Raw genomic sequence first — 18,428 nt, forward strand, 5'->3', positions numbered from 1 at the left:
AAAATGTAGGCCTTAAATAGGCTCAAAGTCTATTTAGGACATTTTTTGAAACCTTTGTAAAGGCCTATATATTAAATAGACTTTTAAACAGACTTCAGGCCATGCCAGACCAACTATAGGCTCAAGCTTGAGTTTAACAAAAAAGTCTATATACAGACTAAGACCAATCATTATTGTATGGACCATGGTCCATACAAGTTGTATGGACCATATTTTTTATACTATAAAATAATGTACATTCAGCACAAAAATAATGTACATTGTATCCAGGGGATGTACATTATTTTTGTACTGAATGTACATTATATTATATAATGTACATTTAGTACAAAAATAATGTACATTTAGTATATTAAAAATGTACTTTATATTATGGTCCACATAACATTGTGTGGACCATGGTCCACACAATAATTTGCCGACTCCGACCCCGACCCAGACTTTAGATTTTCATAGTAGGCCCAGACTTAATTTTTTAAAGGAATAAGGGTCAAATAGGCCATTGAACTACACACAATAATGCAATTAGGCCACTGAACCTAAAAAAACAACAATTAGGTCATTGAACTAACCAATTTCTTTCAATTAGTCTAATTTACAGGTTAGTAACAGGTCACCCAAAAATTTAAAATATTTTTTAAAAATAATAGATTAAAATATATTTTAAAAATAAAAACGTTTCTTCGTCTCCATGGCCGCCGGAGACGAAGAAACGTTTTTTTTAATATATGTTAATTTATTATTTTTAAATAATAACTTTTTAAAAAATTATTTTAAAATTTTTGGGTGACCTGTTACTAACCTGTAAATTAGACTAATTGAAAGAAATTAATTAGTTTAGTGGCCTAATTGTTGCTTTTTTAAGTTCAGTGGTCTAATTGCATTATTGTGTGCAGTTTGATGACCTATTTGACCCTTATTCCTTTTTTAAAATCCGGCTCGGCTTGGCCTATTTTCGCAAATTATGTTGTGCAACCATGTGCACCATGCATGGTGCACACGGTTGCAAAACGACGCCGTTTACTATGATGGAGTAACGGTGCCATTAGTGGCACCGTTTAACTCCACCAATCAAATAATTTTTATTTATTTATTTTTTTACAGAAACTCTAATCGACGTGTAATTATGAATATACAGTTATGCAAGTCTGAATATATAGTTATGGAGTTATGGATATATAGTTATGAAGTTATGGATATATAGTTTTGAAATTATAGATGTGTAGTTATGCAATTATGAATATGATTTTCTGTGAACAAGCACTTTAAGAATTCTGAATATGGAGTTATGTAATTATGAATGTCTAGTTGTGAAATTATGAATATATGGATATGAAATTATGAATGTGTAGTTATTTTTTCTGAATGTACTGTTGTCAAATTATGAATATATAGTTATGTAATTCTGGACATATAGTTATGTAATTCTAGATATATAGTTATGAAATTGTGGATATATAATTATGAAATTGTGGATATATAGTTATGAAATTATGGATATATCCTATTGTTTGAATACGAAAGGAAACCGCCTAACGCCGTTAACGACGACCCGAACGTGATTTTTTTTTTAAAATAAATGAAACGACGTCGTTTTGCAACCGTGTGCACCATGCATGGTGCACACGGTTGCACAGCATAACGATTGGCCTATTTCCACCCCTATGCATACATTAAAAAAAAAAAAAAACCAAGCGTATTATGTAGGGCAAATTATGCTGTGCAACCGTGTGCACCATGCATGGTGCATGCTGAATTGAATTCATAATTTCTATACTATAGATTCATAATTTCTGTACTATAGATTTATAATTTCTATAGTATAGATTCATAATTATTGAACTCTATATTCACAATTACATAACTCTATGTTTATAATTTTTAATGTTCATATTCTCAATTGTTGAACTCTGTATTCACAAATCACAGAACTATATGTTCATAATTTGATAACTATATACTTTAGAAATTATGAATCTATAGTATAAAAATTATGAATCTACAATTTAGGAATTATAAATTTACAATATAAAAATTATGAATTTACAGTATAAAAATTAGAGTAAATACCTAAAATGGTCCCTCGACTATAGCTAAATTCACAAATTGGTCCTCGACTATTGATTTGAACCAATAAAGTTCTTGACTTTGAAATTTCTACTCAATATAGTCCTCTGTTAACTCCATCGTCAATTGGTCGTGAAATCCAATGATAGATTCGTAAATTCACTTGTAAAGAAGTAGTGATCGAGCTGAGAAAGATGATTAGGACTAACGAGGAAGCTAGAGTCTCGCTTTGCTCTTCGAGGCTTTTACCGGCACTAAAGCTGCTGATAGTGTCCAAGTACGTCGAAATTCAGGCGAACGCCGCTGCATTGGTCAACCTCTCTCTCGCGAAAGTCAACAAGGTGAAGATCGTTAGGGTTGGGATTGTTCCCTTGTTGATTGATGTTCTGAAGGGCTGGTTCGAGGAGTCATAAGAGCACGCCGCTGCCGCGATTTTCAGTTTGGCGCTCAAGGACGACAACAAGACGGCTATTGGTCTCTTGGATTCATTGTCGCCACTGCTGCACGCACTCAGGACGGGGACTCAGCAGACTCACTACGACTCGGCCCTCGGTGGCGACTTGGTGGTTCCACCGTAATTCAACCGTCGAATTGAAGCCAATGTTGCGCTCTAAAGAAATGAAGAACAATTAGGGCTTCAACTGAAGAATCATGTGAAATTACGAGTTTGTCCTTAGATTTCACGGCCAGTTGACGGTGGAATTAACAAAGGACTATATTGGGTAGAAATTACAAAGTCAAGAACTTTATTGGTTCAAATCAATAATTGAAGACCAATTTGTGAATTTAGCTATAGTCAAGGGACCATTTTAGATATTTACTCTAGAAATTATGAATCTACACGATTGCAAAGCATAACGCTCCATTACGTAGTACGTATGTAATGTTACGCTCCATTATGTAGTACGTATGTAATGTTTGAAGTTTGAAGTGAAAGCAGGTGGGTGTTGGGGTAATAAGGTTATTTCCTGTAGATAGTCACGCTTGGAGACATATGATGAAGCTAAGTAGCTACTGACCCCACTCGCCGTTTGGCATTGGCTGCCCCTGCTAGCCTTGTCAGTGTCCGACGTCGTTTCAATTCATTTCCATCTTGGCCTACCATTATTGCACTGTACTGTGTGACACGATTATAACTGCCATCGCCTAGCTCAACTCTCTCATCTGCATGTCCTTTTCTTCGCTCACATTTGTTTGGAATGAGAGTTAAATAAAGAGTAAATACTCAAAATGGTCCCTCGACTATAGTAAAATTCACAAATTGGTCTTCGACTTTTAATTTTAACCAATTAAGTCCTTAACTTTGTAATTTTAACACAATTTGGTCCTCTGTCTATTTGACTGTTTGTTGACTGTGATTTTTGAGGATATATATATATATATATATATATATATATATATATATATATATATATATATATATATATATATATATATATATATAATTTCATGGCCCATCGTTGGTTTTTTAAGGTTCTGGTTGCATTTTCAGACCGCACTATTACATTTGAATCCACTGCCGAAAGCAATCTACCAAATCCGGTTGTCTTTCTTCATCCTCCCTTTGGATTCAATGTAGTTGAGTTCGTACCAGAGCGAAGAAGACGACGTGTTTCCGAATCAGTGCAATGTCATCCTGGAGGCATCTACGTGCTTCGATGAGAGCTGAAAGTTCTTCTGGAGATCGTCGATCACGGTCAATAAACGGTCAAATAGATGGAGGACCAAATCGTGTCAAATTACAAAGTTAAGGACTTAATTGGTTGAAATTGAAAGTCGAGGACCAATTTGTGAATTTAGTTATAGTCGAGGAACCATTTTGGGTATTTACTCTTAAATAAATTACCAAATTACATGTATTTTTATTTTTTACATTATATAAATAGAACATACTCTGATTGAATCCGAACAAAAAAAAAAAAAAAAACTGATCATAATTATTTATTTATTTTTTCTTCAAACAAAATGAAAATATGTGACATGAAATTTTACTTTTGTACATACACATAATGAATATTGAAGTCAGACCACTGGCCTATTACAGAGAACTAACCAGGCTCTGCTAAACTTGGTGGCCCTTTGGGTTGTCATATCTCATGGTTGGACACCAAAGTGGACCCTGTGCCCTGTTAGCCCCTAAACAACAGTGATTAATAAAAAAAATTTAATGACGAGGAATATTTGCAGATATTATATACTTATTTAAGAGTGTATATATATTAAGTAAATCTTATTTTTGTGTAAATCTTATTTTTGTGTAATAGCATTAGAAAGATCATGTGCGGGATGAATTCGATTGAGAGGATATTGGTAAGAATCAATCTCGTGATCTTTTAGTACAAGAATCATACTTCATCCATTCTGTCAATTATTTTCAAGACATAATTATTTTTTTCTCAGTTTAAAAAAAAATTCCTTGATTCATAGAACTGGGAAAATTATGTAATGTATAAATTACCAAGCAAGAATTATAGAGTTAGAAATATTGGGTGCGCAATGGATGGAGTCAGAAATTCTGTTGAGGGGGCGAAGAAGTAGAGATAGATTCAGAAATTTTTTCCTATAAAGGCCAAACATTAAAACAAAAGAAATAAATTTTAAAAATTAAATAAATTACCTAAGAAATATAGTTGTAAATATTGTTGAATATGAGCAAAAAAAAACACATCAAAACTTTAGAAAAATATTCATAACAAAATATGAAACATAATTAAATTGATAAAACAATTTGAATAGAAAACACATTATAAATTACACATCTCATTATTAATATAAAAGAATGTTATATATATATATATATATATATATATATATATATATATATATATATATATATATATATATATATATATATATATATACAAATCTAATAAGAGCGAATAATGTTAGGCCCTTAACTGGAACAAAAAAAAAATGTCGGTACTAATTGTTTCTTAAAATGAATGGTTCATATTATTTTGATTTTAGTATCTTTTAATGATTTTCCTTATTTACTCTCTATATATTATTTTCTTTCCTTAAATAACCCTAAATTCCGTTAGTTTAAACTTTAGTAACGGAATATTCCGTTAACTATTTATTATTCTAATCTTAATATACTCTTAATTTATATAAGGTCTTAGGTTCGAATCTCATCCCAAGTATAGTTGGCATAATTGTTAAACATATATTATGAATATGTTAAAATGTATTAAAATATATATAATATAAAATTTAACATAAACTTTGGTCAAATAATTAACTCGACTAAATAAATAGCATTCAAAGTTGAGTATCAAATATTATAAATTAAGAACTACTTTAAAATCATTTGATTTTCTTAAATTTTTTATTAAAAAAAAAAACAAATTCAGTGACAAAGTTGCAAACATTTATTATCTTGCAATTATATACTTTAAATTACCGATTTAAATAAACAAATTCAACATTTATTTACCTATGCATGAACATCTCCTATATAATATTGCATTGATATATTAATATTTATTTAAAAATTAAAAATAATTATTGGGCATTATCCCATTCGCGCAAAGTGCGTAAAAAAACTAGTATATATATATATATATATATATATATATATATATATATATATATATATATATATATATATATATGTGTGTGTGTGTGTGTGTGTGTGTGTGTGTGTGTGTGTGTGTGTGTGTGTGTGTGTGTGTGTGTGTGTGTGTGTGTGTGTGTGTGTTAAATATTAAAAAAACTATTAAAACGTGATTGTGTTGAAGCCATAAGAAATGAGTAAAAAAATTGTAAAACTATATTGATGTCAAAGGATTCAAACCTCTGACCTTTATAATTTTGTTTGATTCACATTGCAATTATGTGCGGTGAATTTTTAGCGATAAAAAATTAAAATAATTCTTAAATTGTCATCACCTTAATCTTTTTGAATGTTACTGGCTCTATTACATTGTAGTATCTGTTCATATACTTTCTCAACCTACCGAAACACAAAGAATCAATAGGCTTGAACTCACAACCTTCCAAATGAAAATTCAACCCGGATACCATTAAACCACATAGTCCTGGTATTGTCATCACGTTAATCTATTATTTTAAAAATCGATGACTAATACGGAGTATTAGTATGCATTTTTCAGTGTTCTTATGTAATCATAAATTACTAGGGAGTATTATTTTTCTCTTGACTCAACCAACCCCTACCCCCCTTGGACACTCGTGTGCTTGTGAACAGTAATATTTTCTGATAAAATCTCTACTCTCTGGGCAATAAAAGATGTGGTCACAGCATTCAATGGAACTGGATCAACGCACACACTAAACTATTGCAAGGCATGAGACACCAATGCAAATATATCAATCCTGATTGGGAAATGGCTGTTAGCTGATTTGATAGTAGTTAGCTGTTAGATGATTGAGTAAATTAGATGGTATAACTAGTTGATAACATTACTTGATTGTAGAAAGGTATTTGATAAATTAGTTGTTAGCTGATAGCTATTTGGTATAATTTCTTTTCTAAAAAAGCTAATTGAAAAAAATTACTGTTGGTAGCTTTTTAAATTTTAACATTTTGGAATTACAAAAAGCTAATTAACCAAACATATATATTAATTTTTTAACCAAATCAAACAATTAATTATAGTCAAATAAATCAAAATTGACCGATAGGTAAAAATAATAATAACAAGCAATCATTACTCGATGGTGTATGTTAAATAAATTTTATTATTATGTAATGGTTCGTAAATTACATAGAAAAGTTAAATCACAGTATAAACATAGTGTTTTGAGTTGCTTGAACAAGGTTCTATGACTTCTATGCCCACATTCTTTTATAAAAATTTGACATTTAATTTTGGCTTATTTGACCACTACTAACCGTTTGATTTGATTAAATAATCAATATAAGTGTTTATCTAATTAGCTTTTTTAACAGTTTATTACTCTAAAATACTAAAATTCAAAAAGCTGTTCAACACAACTTTTTCGGTTAGCTATTTTTGAGAAAGTATTTTGCATGTAATCAACTAACAGTTAATTTACCAAAATACTTTTCTACAATCAGCTAATGCTATCAACTAATTAAATTCACTAATTCAATCAATTGACAACTATCAACTAAAAGCTATTTACCAAAACACTGCATAGCGATTATCTCCGACTCATTTACAATTCTATCATCACCTATATTTAAGTCTAAAATTTTGGAGTGGGGGAGGAGATTGATGAGAGCATTGGGAGGGAGGCCAAAGAGTGGGGGTGAAGAAGTGAAAGGGATATGAGGACGATACTTGTACTTGGTAGATGCAGTAGGGTAAATACTGCTTTTTTCCATCATATCCACATTAAATTTCTCACATATATATGTACCAACAATGTTGTTTTTATATGTATTCAATTTATTTATTTATTTTTAATAATGTTATTTCTTGCTCTTAATTTTACATATATATATGTACCAACAATGTTGTTTTTATATGTATTCAATTTATTTATTTATTTTTAATAATGTTATTTTTTGCTCTTAATTTTACCTCATCATGTTTACCTATAAAATATGTTTTATTCATTAGCTATCATGAATTGGACAATAACATCTAACATTAGGGCAGTAATTGGGAAAAGAAACTAAGGTTCGAACCTCAGCAGCGGCAGTATGATGATTATGTTCAAAGTAGACAGATCCCTTGTGCGCACCGACATTTGGCTCTGTCTGCTGAGCTATTAAGTCACCACTTACATCATCCCAAATGCTCTATCTGGCCGGAGTGTGGGGGGCCTTCGGGGGCAAATCCCTTGTGCGCACCGACATTTGACTCTGTTTGCTGAGTCATTAAGTCACCCTGACTTACATCCTCCCACATGCTCTGTCGGGTCGGAGTATGGGGGCCTTTGGGGTTGGGATTCAACCTTTTGGAAGAAGAAAAATAATCTATTGGGGTAACCCCAACCAGGTTATTCAGCCTATTAACTTGATAACCACAATGTTTCACGTTAGGTTCCCAGTTGGAGTAAACTATTGACCTTATTAGTTTAATTTGAACTGCAACTTAGACTGGTTTAGTTTATTGTTTTACCAGTTAGGATCACAATAAGGCAGGATTTACTCACTGTACGCCCTGGCTATGCTATAAATATGAGAGAGAAGAAACAGAAGCCATCCAACCTAACTAACCCATTGCACCTAATTAAGTTTGAATGAAGTTAGCCATTTTAAAGGAGTGTATACCCCAGCTTGATGTTGAATGGTGATAGGGAGATTTTTGTTTACAACATAAATAACAAAGTCAGTCGTGGGTTCCACGTTGTCCTCTCCCATTCTTCCTCAACCATCCAATATGCCCTTCATTCTGATCATTTTCTTGCAAAAAAAGTTGTGCTTTTCTACCTCCATCATTTATAAACCACGAGCTAGCCTAAAATTGTGGAACAATATATAGTGCAAGTTTCGAAGAATAATATATATGTTGTTTATGCATGGTTTTTGACCGTTCAATTATCACCTTAGAATTTTAGTAGATGCTGTCAGATTATTTGTTTAGACTTTTAGTCGAAGTAGATTATATCATTTTAATTTAGTATAATCAATCCTACGCAGAAAGTCATATGTCCAGATCTCTGCATCACCTGATAAAAAGAGACTAAAATTTACTTGTTGCTTGAAGTCCGTCCATGGGAGGAGGTGTTGAGCCATGCATATAATATATAAATAAGTACGCTTCAGGTATTAGTTGGAGCTCGCACATATGAGATGATGTTAAGAAATATAATTTAATAAATATAAATTTACAGTTTAACTATTAATTTAACTTTTTAATTGAGATTGAATAAATCTTTCATTATATCCCTTCCGAGATGTGTTCCCCATATCAAGAAATATCATTTAGTTATTACACTAGAAAATTTTCCCAAGTAATCAAATATATACTTAGTTGAGTTTGCAAGTTAAGTTCATATCATATTTAGTCCTCTTGATTTTGTTTTGTTTTGTTTGTTTTTTTTTTTTTTTTTTTTTTTTTTTTTTTTTTTTTTAAAATTTAGCCATCTATCATATAATTTGTTTCTCTATTGTAATTTTTTGTTTGAAACATTGTTTCTCTATTGTTAATTTTATGAAAAGTATGTAAATTTTGAATACCATGACCCTATTTGATAAATGGTTGTTAGCTGATAGTTGATAGCAGTTAGCTGATTAGGTTAATTATAGGGTATAACTAGTTGATAACATTAGCTGATTGTTGAAAAATATTTGGTAAATTAGTTGTTAGTTGATGGATGTTTGGTATAAGTTAGTTATTAGGAGCAGCTTTTTTGAATTTTTGAATTTTGAAATTAATTTTTTTAACCAAGTAAAACAATTAATAGTGGTTAAATAAGTCAAAATTGACGGATAAACTAATATTTACCAAACAGGGCTCATATCTTATAAGAGTTCTACTACATAGACTCTCAAATCATACTTCTTAAATTTTACTCCCTGAAATTACTGATAGACTACTTTTTTTTTATGTGCGTCTCAATACAAGTATCTACATCAAGATTTTGTGTGCGAGAGAAAATTAAAAGTACAAAATAGAGAACATGTATATTTTCCATATTATAACAATCAACAATTACTACTCTGGCGTGTAGATTCTGACATTTAATCTTCATTATTGATTGGGTTGGGGTTTGCAATTATTCTCAGTGAATTTACAAATATACCCATAGAGTTAACAATAAGGAGGCAATTTACGATGATTAATTTTACTAAAATCAAGAAACTCAATGCCTTAATGTAGCCAAGTTATCGCTAAAAAGTTAAGCACTGCAATTAAAAACTAAACTTGGGCTATATTTTACGGAGCTTATTTAGGAATTTATAACTTATTTTAAGTTACTAATAAACTATAAGTTTTATTTAATAATGTTCTTAAAATAAGCTAGTAGTTTAAAATAAGAGCTTATTTTAAAAAGCTATTACCTTAAATAGCGTTTAAAAAATAAGTCAGTAGTTTTCTAACTTTTTTTTTTTTTTTATCTGTATACTCATCATTTAAGATAGATGACATCATTAACCCTCTCAATTAAAACCCTTTTGGCATTTTCTCTTTTCCTATATTTTTATTTATCTTTCCACAACTCTTTAAAATTTTAACTCTAATCGTCCATTCAGAAATAAATGACATCAATTACAATTCAAAATTAAAATTTTTTTTTAATTTAATATATATCTCAAATATATTATAAAAATAATTTTTTTTATAAATTAAATATATCTCATATATTTAATAATATAAAAATAATATAATAATCACATAATTTAAATTTTATGAAAACATCTTTTTTAATATTTTTACATTTATCAATTTATCAAAAAGTTAATTTTACCAAACACTTTTAAGCATAATTAGCTAGTTAACAACTCTTTAATTTTCAACTTATAACTTATAGTTTTTCAGCTTTCAACTACCTTTTTCAGCTATGTTTACCAAATATAGCATTGGTATTAACTCTTTTCAAGATAATTAAATAATGAGAAACTGAAATAATAGTCTAATGAGTTAATTCTCAAAATGGTCCTCCGACTATGACATTATCTCAAATTGGTTCCTTGACTTTTAATTGCACCTAAGTGGTCCTCTGACTATTGAATTTTAAGCCAAAATGGTCTTCCGTTAATTTTAGTGTTAAGTGGGTGTTAAAATGATGGGTAAAGCGGGTAATTTAGGGTTTTCATTATAATCAAAGGACTACTTTGTGTGCAATTAAAAAGTCAAAGGACCAATATGAGAAAATGTCATAGTCGGATGATTATTTTAGAAATTTGTACTCATTTTGATTAAAAGAGGTTGATCTTGTACTTATTTTCATTTTCTAAATAAACTATCTTTTTACTTTAATTGTTAGCTAGAAAATTATTATTTTTTAAAAAATAACTTAGAATAATAATTTTGATTATTAGCCTAGTACTTATATATAGTTGTACAAACTGACATTAATTTTGGATTAACTCTTTATTATTCAGTAATGCTTGACATTATGTATTTGGATTTTGACTTTCCATGATCATAAATAGGCATACATGATACATATAATGACAAAACTATTGTAAAAAATTACAACCAAATGGACAACAGACATAAACCATTACTTATTAAAAAAAAAGGACAATTGTTAAATTCAAATGGATAAGAAAGATAATAATAAAAAAATCATTGTCTATTACAAAAATACAATATGGGTTAGAACAAAAAATGTTGGTCAGTGGAGGCGAGAAAAAAAAAACTTCAAAACGTGATAAAAGAATATTTATAATAAAATATGAAATTGTTAGAATAAATTGTATATCATCGCTATTAATATTATATTCATAAATACTTTTTAATTTAATTAGGTCAATTCTAAGTATTTTATATTAATTTAAATACGATAATACACAATTGAAATTTTTAGATTATATTAACTAGATAGTTCATAAAAATGAATTATATATATATATATATATATATATTAACTAGATAGTTCAAATTGGTCCTCTGACTTTTAATTGCACCCAAAGTAGTCCTCTGACTATAGTAAAACACTGAATTACCAATTTTATCTCTCATGTAATCACTCACTTAACAGTTAACACCAAAACTAACAGAGGTTCATTTTGACTTAAAATTCAATAGTTTGAGGACCACTTTGAGTGCAATTAAAAGTCAAGAAACCAATTTGAAAAAAGATCATAGTTGGATAACCATTTTAGGAATTAACTCTAGTCTAATCGTGTAAATATAGTGTCTGAAAGCTTTGAAAAATAAAACCACTACAATCTCGGTTGCCTTCGCACCGGAGAAGGCAATGGTTGCCTTCTCCGGTGGGAAGACAATTGAGTTGCCTCTTCGCTCCTCCGTTGATTCACTGGCGATCGTAGAATTTTCGCTGATTACTTTATTGTCAGAAATATCGTTGGTGTTGATCGGAACTCTAATGACCTGTGATAGCAGGTTATCGATTTTTATTGCACCAGAATGCAATATTGAAGAATTTAATTTTTATTTTTTTTTAAGTTTAAGAGTCTAATTGACTTTTTAGCATGGTTGCAAAAATCGCGCCCCGTCGCCGCCGCGAGGAAGGCCGGAATCGGCGTTGAATTTAATTTAATTTAATTTATTTATTTATTTATTTATTTTTTTTGCGTTGTAAAATGGGAAAAGTTCGGGAAGGCATAACTTTTGACTTGGTTGTCCGTTTTGGACAATTTTTTTTTTCAAATCGCGTATTTTTTTTTTTTTTTTAAAATGCTTCTTTTGCTCTTAATTTTAATTTTTTATGTATTTAGATAGTTTAAACAATCTTTTGAACACTTTTACAACCACTTACGTAAATAGTTTGTAAGAAATAACTATGGAAGCCTTATGTTTTATTACTAAATTTTAAAAATTTTGAATTTTGAATTTTATTTTTAATTAAAAAATAAAAATAAAAAATCGGCGCTAATCGACTCATAGGGGGCGCCTAACCTTTTTTGCAACATTACTTTTTAGGTAAATGGGAGTTTATTTGTCCATTTTTCCAAATAAATATAATTTCACTGCTTATTCCTACTCGTCTTCCATTCTTTAATCTCAACTACTGTAATGAAGTGAATGTATTGGCTTAAATGACATGACGAGAAAATGAATCCCAAATTGACATGAAATGCAAATGTAATTCCCTTGCATTCAATCATTTCTTCTTAGTATATATACATTTCCTCCCCCTCCAATCGAGCTCTACGTTTATAGCTACCATTTCCTGCCGGAGCTATAGAATACACAACATTCTAATTAAATTTCCTTATTTGGTCACCGGAAAATCAAGAACTCCGGTAGCACATACTGTTATGAATATATAATATACCTTCGTCGTTCTTCGCCGGAAAATAAAGATTTGTTAAACGCGACATGTATAGCGGTGAACGGTGACGAAAATGGCTAAGGGTAGAAAGCTGACTGCTAGTTGGAGCGAGAGGCTGTTAGGTAGTTACAGTTACAGTAACAGTGACAGCCATGGAAGGATCGCCGGCTGCGAATCGGAGCTCGGAGAAGACGACGTGTGGTCGACGGTTGATGGGATGGCGAACGATCGGCGGCGCGGGGTGGATAGTAGTGAAAGTGGAGAGTGGAGCCCACGCGCCGGTTCCGAGAGTGGCGGAAGCTTTGATAATTTCAGGAGCCGCCGCCACCGCCCGCGGGTCCCACGTACGGAGCATCACCGCCTCGATGACGGCTCATCTTTGACTTTTGAAGATTTAGGTGAAACGACGCCGTCTGGGGTCGTTCATCAGTTTCGCGGACAACATGACGGCGTAACGGCGGCGCCGACAAATGTACGACATCTTTCCACTTCAGTCCCGGTGAACATTCCCAATTGGTCAAACTTCAACCGAGTTGACTCGGTTGAGTCCTTTTATGATTCTGATTCTCATACCCATAATCGCGACTTTGAAATGGTCCCACCACACGAATATTTGGCACGTGAGTATGGAAGAACATCCGCAAATTCAATGTGCGAGGGCGCAGGTAGAACGCTTAAGGGCCGAGACATGAGTCGAGTACGAGATGCTGTTTGGAGCCAGACAGGATTTAATGGATAATATGGTGATTGATGATATTTGTTGGATGTTATTATAAGGAATGGAATTTGATTATATTGTTGCTAGTATATTATATTCTTTTTGTTGGGCAAATGGTACACTTACTCAATGAGTCAACCCGGTCGTAGTTCAGCACATACAAACATTATTATAATTATTAAAGCCTCCCATTGTTTAGGTATGCAGTTTGATTGCAAATTGTACTACGTTGGACTTTACAAAAAAAAAAAAAAAAGAAAAGAATAATCATTTATATGTTGAAGTAACATATATACTTTAGAGGCAAAAGAGCTATATATTGATATCAAGAGAAAAAAGTTGATTCTCAAAATGTCCTACGACGATGGTCTTTTTATAAATTGATTCATTGACTTTTAATTGTATTTAAAGTGGTCCTTTGACTATTGAACTTTAAGCCAAAATGGTCTTCTGTTAGATTTGGTGTTATGTAGGTGTTAAAATGAAGGGTAAAAAGGACATTTTATATTGTTTGTTGTTTAGAGCTTTGACCTGCTGATTACTTCTCCAAATTAGTGAAAAGATTTTTCCCAACGGAAAATCGCAATTAGCTAGGTTTATATTCTTTAATTTGGGGATAATCTTTTAACTAATTTGGGGAAGTAATCGGCAGGTCAAAGCTCTAAACAACAAACAATATAAAATGTCCTTTTTACCCTTCATTTAAACACACACTTAACACCAAATTTAACGGAGGACTATTTTGACTTAAAATTCAATAGTCGGAGGACCACTTTGGGTGCAATTAGAAGTCAAAGAACCAATTTGAGAATTATCTCCAAGTGAAATCAACCGCCACTACATGAGAATGTATTTGAGATAATTGTATAATAGTCAGCAAACCACACATGAGAGGTATTGCACTAAGAGACAATACCATTGATGTCCCTCATGCCCCGATCCGATAGAGTTGAATCATAGTAACTCAGCTGGACATAGAGGCTAATGCTGCACTAAGAGACTATACCACGGATGCCCCCATGCCACGGCCTGACAGAGCTGAATCATGGTACCCAGCTGGACACAGAGGCTACTGATGCACTAAGAGACTATACCATAGATGCCCCCATGCCCCGGCCCGACAGAGCTGAATCATGGTACCCAGCTGGACACAGAGGCTACTGATGCACTAAGAGATTATACCACGGATGCCCCCCATGCCCAGCCTGACAGAGCTGAATCATGGTAACCCATCTGGACATAGAGGCTACTGTGTACAATGAGCCCGACTTTACCACGGCCCGACAAAGCTGAATCATGGTAACAGATGGACACACCACGAATGCCCCCCATGCCTGGCCCGACAGAGCCCCCGTCACTTTGAGAGGTTGTTCATTTGCTTACTGCGCACAATGAGCCCCCCTCACTTTGAAAGATTGCTTTCACACTGCTGCTGGTGAGACTCAATCCCAGGTCATTGTTCTCAAACTTCACCACTGTGACCAACTGAGTTGTACATGCGGACTAACACCTAATCTTTAGGTACAAGAGTAATATTCCACCTACCCAACCATCACTTTTGGGTCATTTTATTATTTTGTTTTTGTTTTTGTTTTTTTTGTTTTTTTTTTTTTTTGTTTTTCATTTGAAATCTCTACTAGCATTGTATGCTTTAATTGATCTGGAACAAAAGTTGAGTCACGGTTTCCATAACTCTTTTTTTTTTCTTTTTTTTTTTGGTTAATTAGTTAAAATAACTTAGAAAAAGAAAAATAAAATTAATATTCTATGCCCGAATTCATACTTTGTGTATATCTACTCAAGTAAACATCCTAGTAAACCAAATATATTAATACAGCATCAATGTACTAATTCAAAGGTTAATAATAAAACGGATAACATTATATGAACTCTCATTTTATACTTCACACTCAATTTTGTGATGCAGACACTTCTTTTAAGACTTGCATGATAAAAATATTTTTTATCATTATTTTTCATATCATGAAGTAATATAAGTGTGAATGAAGGCTATAAGCCATTACCCTTTACTAATGTAAATTTTTTATGTTATTTTTTTATTTTATTTTATACATTAAACTATAAAAGTTGTATTATATAATATTTTAGTAAAAAATTACATCTACCATTATAACTTCCGGTATCTTTTTCAATTATTGTTACCATGCACAAGTATCCACCATATATATATATATATATATATATATATATATATATATATATATATATATATATATATATATATATATATATTATCTTTTTCAATGGTATAATATATAGACATTATATAAACGATACTACTATATAAGTCAGTTCTTAAAACATAAATATCAAATTTATAAAATAGTTTACATTATTATTATTATAAAATAATATAAGTATATATGTAAAATTTAAATAAATTTAAGATTTTAATATAAATTATTAATATTGAATATCTATTTTTACGTATCGCGTAAAAAAATAGTTACATGTAATAAAACTTAACTAATTATATATATATATATATATATATATATATATATATATATATATATATATATATATAATTTTTGGCTACCTTTACAGGGAAAAGGACCTAAGTCCATTGATTATTTGAATATGCTCACAGGTGTTTTTGAGCCACTTGTTCTTTGTACTCACTCCATCCACAAATGCTCTTTGGATATTTTAATGGGTCCACGGACCACGGTGTATTCTCTAGGACAAAATTTGCTTATATCTAACATCTTAATCAATAACGACTTTTATTGGGCGATTTTTTCCCTCAATTTTTGAATTACATTCGTTGATTTGGAAGAGAGAAATAAGAGGATAGAGAATTTGCAAGCTCTATTGCTTAAAAAGTCGGCATGACTATATATATATAGTATCATGTGCTATGAGTTTGACTGAAAAAATATTGACAATTTAATAATTAAATTTATAACCTTTAGAAATGAAATTATGCTATACTCAACCGATCATGAATTTATGGACAATTAAACTATATAAACTACCAGGACTATGTGGTCCAATGGTACCCGGGTTGGACTTCCATTTGGAAGGTTGTAAGTTCGAGCCTCAGTGGAGGCGTTATTAGCTCTTTGTGTTTCAGTAGGTTGAGAAAGTATATGAACAGATACTACAGTGTAATAGAGCTAGTAGCATTCAAAAAAAAACTATATAAACTTGTGAATATATTTCAGGGTTTTATTCTTGTGGTCATGGAGGAACCAATCAAATCCATCAATTTATTTGATTGAAATTGGGTGATGTAGTTAATAATGTCAGCGTTCAATTGTCTTTGTTGTTGGCCTGGGGGTTTGAGGCATTCAATGACCTCCTCTAGTCTCGCTTTCAATTTCATTTTCATGAGAAAGGAAAGGGTAATCTCGGAAAATAATATTTTATGAAGGATCCGATGAAGGTCATAATCTTTTCAACTTGTAGATATTCAAATGAAACTTAACTCATATGAACTAAAAAAAATTTTAAGTGATAATGAGTGGTGAATCAGGTTATGTTTTAAAAGTAAACCCGATGTAGATTTTATATATAAATGTTGCAGATGTGTATGGCATTTAATAATTAATAGTAAAATAAGTAGTAATTGTTGGAAAAATAGCTTAAAATGGCATATTGAGTGGCTATTTTGTGGTACAATATCAGTGGGGTTCACTTTCAATTTGGATCGGGTCAAGTGGATTCGGGTTCTTCATAGTGAGACGAAGAGATTCATATATTGTATGCTCAAAACGAATAATGGGTAAATGAGATATTGATTCTTAAATTAGACCCATTTGAGTTGGAAAATGAAGGGAAAAAATGCAGCTTTTGTCCCACATTAGTTTGGGAAGTGGATTTGCACCACTATTTATACAAGAGCTCTTTGAAAGTTTATTAAATTGTGTAGTACAAAGGCTTTCTTATGTGCATAGGGGGTGCAAATCAAATTCTAAAATAAAATAAGATTGAAAAGGTTGTTTTAATTCAGTTGTTATGGAATTAATTTTTTGAATTAAACTCAAGTTAATGGGTTGGTGTTACAAGAGTTAGACGGAGGCAGCAACTTTTACACAAGAAAGAAATCATAATGGGTTGCTGTTACAAGAGTTAGACGGAGGCAGCAACTTTTACACAAGAAAGAAATCATAGTTTCAACTCCAAAATCTCTGCTTGTACTCCTTTCTTTAGCCTACTATGTTATAAGTCTTGCTCTTGTTCGCCGGGTTCAAAGTTTGGGTGCTTAAATGTTGAACCTTAGCACGTTTTATCATGGGAAATCTAGGCTATAACGCTCCTAGCACTTGTGGGAGGAAGCAAATAAGGTTTTAAGGAAAGAATGATTCGCTTGACTCGTGCTAACAACCTACACCAAACACAAGCCATATCTCTTCACCCTTTCCTTCCCGATTTTTCCATAAAATAATAATCTTTTCGTAGGATTATTATTGGGTTTTTACTAACAAAATATCCAACTGTAATAAGTTTAGGAGAACTACAACTCACACTATGTTTTTTTTTAATTAGCTTTAAATAGATAAGTTGTTTGACAAACTTGAATAATATAGCCATTATATTTGATTTTTTTTTTTTTTTTTTGAAAGCAACCATCAAAGGCATATATTAGAGATAAGCAGAAATAGAGTCTGGATGACTAGTCTCCCAGTACAAAGCAGAGGACTGACTAAAAGTCGTAGAAGCTAAAGTATGAGGTAGTAAATTGAACAATCTAAGTATAAAACTAACTAAACAACAATCAAACAAATAATTAATAAAGCTATTATATTTGAATATTTTTATTTAAATATATATA

The 18,428-nt window shown here is 31.3% G+C and overlaps 1 protein-coding gene across 1 annotated transcript; it reads left to right on the top strand.

The window, feature by feature from the left end:
* The first annotated feature begins 12,710 nt into the window (after nt 1–12,710).
* LOC109165063 lies at nt 12,711–13,813 on the top strand. The gene has a single exon (XM_019313675.1). The coding sequence runs from the start codon at nt 12,986–12,988 to the stop codon at nt 13,649–13,651; it is 666 nt and encodes a 221-aa protein (XP_019169220.1). The 5' UTR covers nt 12,711–12,985; the 3' UTR covers nt 13,652–13,813.
* Nucleotides 13,814–18,428: the final 4,615 nt, after the last annotated feature.

This window comes from Ipomoea nil, unplaced genomic scaffold, assembly GCF_001879475.1.
Source record: "Ipomoea nil cultivar Tokyo-kokei standard unplaced genomic scaffold, Asagao_1.1 scaffold0317, whole genome shotgun sequence".
Lineage (NCBI taxonomy): Eukaryota > Viridiplantae > Streptophyta > Magnoliopsida > Solanales > Convolvulaceae > Ipomoea > Ipomoea nil.

Coding starts and splice junctions, on each gene's coding strand:
- LOC109165063 (XM_019313675.1), top strand. CDS start 12,986: ATGGCTAAGGGTAGAAAGCTGACTGCTAGTTGGAGCGAGAGGCTGTTA.